We start from the raw sequence: 9395 nt of genomic DNA, 5'->3' as shown, positions 1-9395 counted from the left end.
GGACATAGAGATGCATCTTCTTTCAGAGGGCAGATTCTCCAGGGACCCCACCTGTTGGTGGGTAACTCATTCTTGGCGAGAAACGTAGGATCCGGAAACAGGTTCAGTTCCCCCCCATCCAGGAACTGAATACGACCTGCCTCTCTCGAGAGGGCTACGATCTCACTAACCCTGGCCCCGGACGCGAGTGCAAATAGGAAAATAACTTTTTGTGTCAAATCCTTTAACGCACATTCTTCATTGCTGGAGGTGCTGAAGGACTGAGCCTAGCGCAGGCTTTCGGAACTTTATTAAAGATCTCGTTACCTAGGTCGACCTGGAAGGCATATAAAATGGGTCTCATCAAAGCAGACTTACACACTGAAATCGTGTTAGCTGCCAACCCTTGACCATGGAGGTGGATGAAGAAAGATAAGCAGAAGTCTGTCGAGATCTCCTGCGGATTCTTCGCCTTGACAAAGGCCACCCATTTTCTCCAAGATAACTCATATTGTCTTCTAGTCGATTTGCACTTATATTCCTCTAGGAAGTCTATGCTGGCTTTCGAAATCCCGAAACGCTTTCTCACCGCAAGGGAGAGAAAATCATGAGCTGCAGGGTCCGGGTTTTCTGTAATGAAGCGCAGACAGTCGACTTCTGGACTCGCTGGGTCAGAACTGGATGTGGTAGCGGCACAAACTTCAGCTGTAGTTCCAACGCCAAGGGGAACCACATGCTGTTCGGCCACTTGTGGGCCACTATTGCCGCTACCCCCTTGAAGGATCTCAGTTTGTTGAGGACCCTCAACAGAAGGTTGTGAGGGGGGGAACAGATAAATCCTGGACCATCTGCTCCAGTCGAGGGACATCGCGTCCACTGCTTCCGCTAAGGGGTCCTCGTACGGGGACACGTACAGGGGCAACTTCTTGTTGTCTTTCGTCGCAAAGAGGTCTATCTGCAGTTCTGGGACTTGATTCAGAATGAAGGAGAATGATCCTGCGTCTAAGGACCATTCCGACTCTATCGGTGTGAACCTGGATAGAGCGTCCGCTGTCACGTTGCGAACTTCTTGAAGGTGAACTGCCGACAGGTACCACTTCTTCTTTTCCGCCAATCGGAAGATGGCCAACATCACCTGGTTGAGAGGTGGTGACCTCGACCCTTGTCGATTCAAGCATCTCACAACTACCTCGCTGTCCATCACCAATCTTATGTGGATCGAGTGACGCGGGGAGACTTTCTTTAAGGTAAGGAGCACTGCCATAGCTTCTAGAAAGTTTATGTGAAAGGTCCTGAATAGCTTGGACCAAGTCCCCTGGACTTTTTTCCGATGAGAGTGACCTCCCCATCCCTCCTTTGAGGCGTCTGAGTGAATCGTCATCGACGGGGGGTTGGCTGAAGAAAAACCGACTTCTTTAGATGTCTGGCTTGGGACCAAGGCCCCTGAGAAGAGTACGTAGCCGAGGCGGCACTGGTCTTCTCAGATCTCTTCGCGCGTTTGATGCATACCTTCTCCAAACTCTGGTTGCATCCTTTAGCTGTGCTCTTAGCACTGGGTCTGTCACCGAAGCAAACTGGAGAGACCCTAGTACCCTCTCCTGTTCGCGTCTTGATATCCTTTCGGAATCTAGAAGTCTCTTGACAGAACCCGCTATCTCCTTCCTTTTCTTCGCCGGGATGGAGAAACGGTGTGACAAAAGGTCCCAGTGGATTCCCAGCCACTGGAACTTTTGAGATGGAGAAAGTCGAGACTTTTTTCTGTTGATCTTGAAGCCTAGGTACTCTAGGAACTGGATCACTTGACTGGAAGCTTGCAAGCATTCTGTCTCGGATGCTGCCCACACCAGCCAGTCATCCAGGTAGGCTACTACCTGAATTCCCTTTAGGTGTAATTGTTTGAGAGCTGCGCTCGCCAGCTTTGTGAAAATCCTTGGGGCTATGTTTAGCCCGAATGGCATGGCTCTGAAGGCGTATAGTCTCCGTTGTAGCCTGAACCCTAGGTAGGGGGAGAGTTGACGGCTGATTGGAATGTGCCAATAGGCGTCTGATAAGTCTATAGAGACGGAGTATGCCCTCTTGGGCAGTAAGGTCCTTATGTGTTGCAGTGTTAGCATTTTGAATTTGCAATTCACTATGAACTTGTTGAGTGGCGACAAGTCCAGAATGACTCTGAGCTTTTCCGAGTCTTTCTTGGGAACACAAAACAGCCTCCCTTGGAATTTGATGGACTTCACCTTTCGGATCACCTTTTTCTCCAACAGTTCTTGAACGTACTCCTCCAGAACGGGGGTGGAGTGTTGGAAAAACCGAAGGCACGGGGGTGGAGTGCTGTACCAGCTCCAGCCCAGTCCATTCTTGAGTAGGCTGTGGGCCCAGGGATCGAAGGTCCATCGATCCCAAAATTTTATCAGTCTCCCTCCTACCGGTATCATTTCACTTGGACTGCCGTCCTGAGGTCTTGCCTCCCTGACCACGACCACCCCTGAATCCCCTTCCCCTTGAGGGGCGCCTAGACGAGCCTCTGGCTGCTCCTCTAGGCTTTGCTCGAAAGGAAGAAGACTGTCCTTCGAACGTTGGGGTGAATGCCGTGGACTGACTCGGCACAGCCTGGGGTACCCACTGAAAAGTGGTCGGGGTTTGTGCCACCATCTGGGGTACTGGAGGCAATGGCAATTGCAGTTGCTGTTGCTGTCTAGAGGGCTTGGCTGGCCGAGACGGTAGCCCAGTCCTCATATTCTTCCTCTTTGGTTGAGGACCCTCATCCGGGGAAGACTTTCTTTTGATAGCCAGGCCCCACTTCTGGAGAAGGTTTCTATCCTCCACGGCAGCCTATCAACAACTTCTTTGACCACATCGGTAGGGAAAAGGTCTTTTCCCCAAATGTTGGAGGAGATTAATTTCCTTGGCTCGTGCCTCACCGTAGCCCCGGTGAACACGAACTCCCTACAAGCTCTCCTCGCCTTGACGAAGTCATAAAGGTCCTTCGTCACCGTGGCCAGGTGAGTCTTAGCCACCACCATGAACATTTCATGGACCTTGGGATCACTTGCCATCGTCTCAAGAGTAGTCTGAAGAGACATTGAGGCAGCCAGTCTTTCTTTTGTCTCGAACTCTCTTCGCAAAAGAAAGTCAGACAGCTTGGGGAGGTCCTCGCCGAATTGCCGTCCGGCAATATCAGCCTCCAACTTTCCCACTGAGAAAGTCAGATGGACGTCCTTCCAGTCTTTGTGGTCCATAGGCAGGGCCAGCGACAAGGGTTTACACTCCTCCAGGGAGGGGCAAGGCTTGCCGGCCTCGACTGCTTTTAGGACAGCCGCAAACCCTTTCTGTAAAAAGGGGAAGGCTCTAGCAGGAGAGGACACAAAGGAAGGGAGCTTCTTGCTCAATGCAGCTACCTTCGAGTTAGAGAAGCCCCTCTCCTTCATCGAGGATGAAAGTAGAGCTTGAGCCTTAGCATGGTCCATGACTATGACCTCCTTCGGCTCTGTCTCCTCCCTTGAAGCTGGTTCCTTTCTCAGCCGGACATAGCAGTCCGGATATGATGCCTTGCTGGGCCAGAATTCCACCTCCTCTAGGGGAACTGAGCCCAGCTTATCCGAGGTGACGATCTTTCCAGTCGTCATCGGCATGTGCTCAGCATACCTCCATGGGTTAGCATCTGAGCACAAGGGAAGGTCTTTCACATTGAGCCTTTTCCGGGGCCCATGTGATTCTGCAAGGCACTGCATCCGCAGTTCCATAGCAGCCTCCTTCTCCTGATTCTCCTTCTGCATTTGTTGGATCATTCCAACAATCGAAGAGAGGGCCTGTCCCAGCTCTACTGGGAGACCGGCCGATGTTGAGGGAATAGGCTCTTGAATCTGAACCGGAGTAGGCGACACCTCGTCGACCTCTTCCTCTACGACGTCCGGGGCTTGAACTTCATCCTGGCCTTCTGCCAGGAGGTCTTCTTCCAAACGCTCGTCCACGTCAGACATCCTGTCATCTAACTGGATGTCTTGCATCGCGACCGCGACTTCAGCATCCACCTGGATCTGACCTTGGGGGATCTCCTCTTGAGGCTGGGGAATCACTGCATCAGCTGATGCCTTAGGGAAAAGATATGCCCTCATCTTCTCACTTGGAAGAAAAGGGCCAGAGGTGTTCTTTTGGAAGCCCCTTACCCAGGTACGAAGCTTCTCCTTTGCTATATCCCTTGATTCCGCTGTCCTAGGGGAATCAAAAGCCTCAGTAATCAGGTTAGTGCATACAGTACATACCTGAGGGTCCCAATACTGGAGATCATCCTTGGAGACAGCTCATGCTGCGTGTCTCCTACAAAACTCATGTCCGCAGAGGTACTTGCTGCGGACGTTGCAGAAAACATTTCCGCACTTCGGAGGATCCTCCTGTAAATGGAAGAAATTTCCATGAGTATCAAGTGAACTATGTATCACTGGATATGCATAGTATAGCATAACAATTCATAAAGGAAAGACACACACTTGTGTTTCCCTCACAACCCATTGTTGCAGCCTTCCAGATAATAAAATCAAATGGTTAATCTCTTCTAGAGTAACCAATGCAAGGTTTCCAGAGGAAACAGGTGAAGCTCACACCTAAGCAATAATTTTAAATTCCTGGATAATAGACAGGAAAGAACTCACTTTCCTATCTGTAGGGCAACAGCAAAGGACTGTGCAAGAAAACACAAAAGTGTTAGAACACACAGTGCTGTACCAAAACCCATACCATAGTTTTCTTCTTACTGTATATGTTATACTGAGGAATACTAGTACAGTATAGGAGGATATGTGCCGGCCGGCACTTGCCGGCCGGCACACACCATAACTAGCTTTAAAGTATACTACTTAACAGCTGTAAGGCGGCAGAACTCTGGTTCAAATGCATGTGCCGGCCGTCAGCAACTGCCGGCCGGCAACAGCCAATGTCGGCCGGCAATGGCTGCCGGCCGGCAACTACACAAGGTAGTACCCAGCTGCCGGCCACACTCTTGGTGACCGGCAGACAAGGGCTGACATTAGCCGGCCGGCAAAGGTACAAGACCAATGCTAGCCGGCAGCAAAAGAACCAGAGGACTACACCTGCCCGGCTGCCGGCCTATGAGGGTCGGGTACAGCTCTAGAAGAAAATTAGAATGGATGCCGGGATAAGAGTGTACACTACCTCCAAGCCCGGCAATCCGAAAGAGTGCATATAAGGAAGGGGAGAATCTAATTCAGGCTTCCTGACCAATGCCGTCTGGCTCTACAGGCAGGCATGGATGAGGGACCAAGGGAGGTCCGGGCAGTACTCAAAATATAAGACCCTTGCCGGCCGGCAGCTCTGCCGGCCGGCAAGGGGCTGAGTCAATTCCACATCCTAACCTATACTAGGTCCAGATGTAGAACGACGTACAGTACTGTAATGGCTAGGCCATTACGGAGATAGAGGGGGAAGGGACAAAGAGGGTCCTACCAACCTTGCTTTAGTGAAGAATCACCCGCAGCCAAGAAACTTATCTTAGCCTAAGGGAGATCCAAGGGGGGATGCCAGCAATACTTGCCAGCTCCCAGAGCACCAAAGCAAGGAAGGTGTTGCTACTCCCAGGGAAAGAAACTTATCCTCCCCCGAGGACAGCAACAAGGACTAGTCTGGTAGATCACAAAAGAAGGAATCATATCCACAGAAACCTTCGGTAGTGACCTAAGGAGGCTAAGCCACCTTTGTCTGTGTCAGGCCAGCGAGGGAGACTCTACCCCAAGCCAGACAAACACAGACTCAGACTAAAAAACTCTGTTGTTCTGTCCCTCTTTGAACCAGACTTACTGGAACAGGAAGGTACAGTAACACCCCAGTATAGTTTTATCGAAAATTAATTCGGAAAAAACCACTTAGGGATAAGCCCAAGGCTTAAACAGAGGGAGAGGGATTGCATACCTTCTCCGAAGAAAAGAAAGCAACCGGGGAGTATGAGAAAGTATACTAAGGCTCCATAAGCAACTTAGCCTAGGCACCAGGAGAATCGATTACCTAAATCACCGAAACTCACTCGTATACTATCTTGGAAATATTCCACACAATCTTAAATGTATAAAACATAGCCTAAAGCTTCAATAAAATTTTAATACACTCGGAAAAACCAAAATCATGCATGAAGTACTAGGACCAAACGACTAGGCTACATGGCCTAGCATAGGCCAGAATGGCGAATACTTCGCCAAAATAATACTAAGCACGAAAGGAAATCCTATGTAATGCTAAATAGCTAAAATTTATTAAAGCAAAACAACCGGGAATGTCGCTCTGACTAACTAAACTTATACCTAGCCTGTGACAGCGTCCATGACGCCTCCGGTAGGCTACGGCTCTTGTAACAAAGATTAATCCTATTAATCACTCAAAAATTTACCAAGAGCCTACATTTATACATAAAAGACATGGTACTCAACTTATCAGAGGCCGACGAAGACGGAGAAACCATGAAAAGTAGAATAAATCCAATATTTGCGAGAAACACAGGAAAAAACACCGAGTTGTTAAGCTATGCAAAAAGGAATACAGATGGCGCCAGGATTGGCGCCAGGCACGCTTACAAATCGGGAGATAGGGAGCCTTGGGAGCGGCTCCCCCTTTTTCTTTCCCGAATTCGTTTCATGCCAATCGCCCCCTGCGAGACGAAATCTCTGTTCGGGATGCAGATTGCTATGTGGCATGTCAAGAATACGTCCTCTGATATGTCGCGATATCCCTTTCAGGGGGGATATCCGCTCCAGGAGTTAGAATTCTGGTACCTTAAGGTAAATTCTCTGGGAATATCGCCGTAGTTGTAATATACCCTAGGAAGCTACCCTATAGGAACTTCCATCAGGACGACATGGCTTGAGCCCAAAAATATATATATATATATATATATATATATATATATATATATATATATATATATATATATATATATATATATATATATATGTATGTATATTTATACAAATATATATGTATATATATATATATATATATATATATATATATATATATATATATATATATATATATATATATATATATATATATATATATATATATATATATATATATATATATATATATATATATATATATATATACATATGTATTATATACATATATATATATATATATATATATATATATATATATATATATATATATATATATATATATATATATATATATATATATATATACACAGATATGTATGTATGTATGTATATATAAATGTATAAATATATACATATATATATATATATATATATATATATATATATATATAAGTATATATATATATATATATATATATATATATATATATATATATATATATATATATATATATAATTTCAGATTTTTCACCATTTACATTTGTTTGAACGATTCGCCTTCTATTTTTTCCAGGACCATTACCCGTCACGGACCTTCTGGCGACTGAGAGCGAGGTGACACGGGAGGTCACCCTGACCTGGAAGGATGATGAAATTTCCACTCATGATCATTACAAGGTCAGAGAGGAAAAGGATATTTTCTCTAAAAATATTTTTAAATTGCTTAATCAATCTTTTTCTGCCATTAACAAACAGTTTTCTTTAATTTCTTTGTTGTTTGTTTTAAAAAACATATGATATGATAATTTGAGGGTTAGCTAATCAATCAGGGAATGTGGTATTCTGCCTCGTGCATTTCGCGAAATCTAAAAGCTTCGTAAATCTGTTTTCTCTTTTCCACTTGGGCTGCTTTAGGCCATTTTGATAATTGTCCCAAAATCGCGATAATAAATCCAATAATGGAAGGTCGGTTGTGCTTTGATGAACAGAAGATTGGAGCCCATGTGTCTGTGTCTGTGTTTCATGGTTGCAGCTTGGTTTGTAATTGAAATTGTTGTGAAAAAGTAAATGTATAAAGATTTTTATGTTCAGTATTTCAATTACTTCTTCCTAAGGTAGTTGGCTTTATCTTAAAAGGAGTTTTGTACTTGATTGCATACAGGCAGCAGACTGTGTAAGCATATCCTTGCAAATTATTTCATCGTTTTTAGAAATATTTTTTGACTATTTACAAAATTTTATAAATATAGGCAACACTGTCTAGAAAGTCATACAAAATGAAATATTAGTAATAAAAGTACACTTATAATTCTTTATCACGCCAAGACTGTCATACTATTCTGATATATTTTACAGATCTTGTACCAAGAAGTTGAAACCTTCAACGGAGACTCAAGAACTAAAGTCGTCCAAGACAAAATAGATGTGAACGAACTTTCTCCCGGTAGGAATTACTCCTTGTCTGTGTCAGCCATTTGGAACCAGTAATTATTGCCTACAGTAATTATTGATTTGAGATTACGAAGGCATCTTCCTATTAACTCGGAGGTTTTCAGATTTCACTGCAGCCAGTAGGTATATGGATTTGATGTTCCAGATATTTTATTCCCTCACTGGTTAGTATTCAACATAATTATAATGCTCATAGTTTAAACTCGCAATGAATGTTATGTTGAAGAGGCGGGCATAAATCTCTCTTTTTATATATGAAAGATCCGTTTTAATGTTCGTACTGCTTTAAAGAAATGTTTATATTAATTGTTCATTACTTATCTTGTACTGTATTTTTTCTCTATTTTTTTTCCTCTTGGGGCTATTTTTTCCTTTTGGAGCCCTTGGCTTATAACATTATATCCGATTTTTCCAACCAGGGTTGCAGCTTAGCTATAATAATGATAATGACTCTAATTTCATGGCTTTTAATCCTTGTTTATTTTCTATCTTTCTCACCTGTCAATAGAGCCAGCATCACCTATCACTGAGGAGTTACAGCCTATTCTTGCAGGGTTCATCATATCTTGGAAGAGTGATGTCACATTTCGGCAGGAAAAAATATACTCTTCTTTATACTAGAAATGACACCTATGTGAAGAGTATTTGATACAAGTACTGCATGGAAATTATGCAGGTATATGAACTAATTGGTACCGATATAGCATTAAGTGATACTAGTGCGGCAGTTGAATGATACATGTTTTAGAATGAAATAGATTGAACAATAGCCAAATGCTGCAGGTACAAAACTGTGATCAAATATTTATGAGTTAAGTAACTTGGGTATGACCACACATGGTTAGTGACTGAATGTAGATATGCCTTTTAAATGACACAGGAAAGAAAACTAAAATAAAATTCATAACCAATAAATCATACATTCATGAATAATAAACGATAAAGGCTATTGAAACACAGGTAGGATATGTCAATTCAATGACATATGTCTCATACACGAACAGAGTGACAAAGGTATGGTAATACAATGAATAATTAAACAAATAAATGTAGCAGGTATTCATTGATTTATTCCCATCTTTTATAAATATATATTCTACTTTTTCGTATTTTCTATTGACCTTT

General features: G+C 43.8%; 1 protein-coding gene across 17 annotated transcripts in view; it reads left to right on the top strand.

Annotated features, from left to right (window-relative positions):
- LOC137627123 (tyrosine-protein phosphatase 10D-like) overlaps positions 1-8491 on the top strand; it is a 138464-nt gene extending 129973 nt beyond the window's left edge. For 8 of the 17 annotated variants that reach the window (XM_068358178.1, XM_068358171.1, XM_068358174.1 and 5 more), the window contains one exon: positions 7393-7499. In XM_068358178.1, the coding sequence (XP_068214279.1) occupies positions 7393-7437 (45 nt within the window). In that variant the 3' untranslated portion in view covers positions 7438-7499. Of the gene's footprint in view, positions 1-7392; positions 7504-8174 lie in introns of those variants that run through there. The other 9 variants (XR_011041131.1, XR_011041129.1, XR_011041126.1 and 6 more) reach the window with 3 other exon arrangements.
- The last annotated feature ends 904 nt before the right edge of the window (positions 8492-9395 follow it).

This window comes from Palaemon carinicauda, chromosome 34 (assembly GCF_036898095.1).
Source record: "Palaemon carinicauda isolate YSFRI2023 chromosome 34, ASM3689809v2, whole genome shotgun sequence".
NCBI lineage: Eukaryota > Metazoa > Arthropoda > Malacostraca > Decapoda > Palaemonidae > Palaemon > Palaemon carinicauda.
Note: the sequence above shows the minus strand (reverse complement) of the source record. Positions and strands in the feature narration are given on the sequence as shown.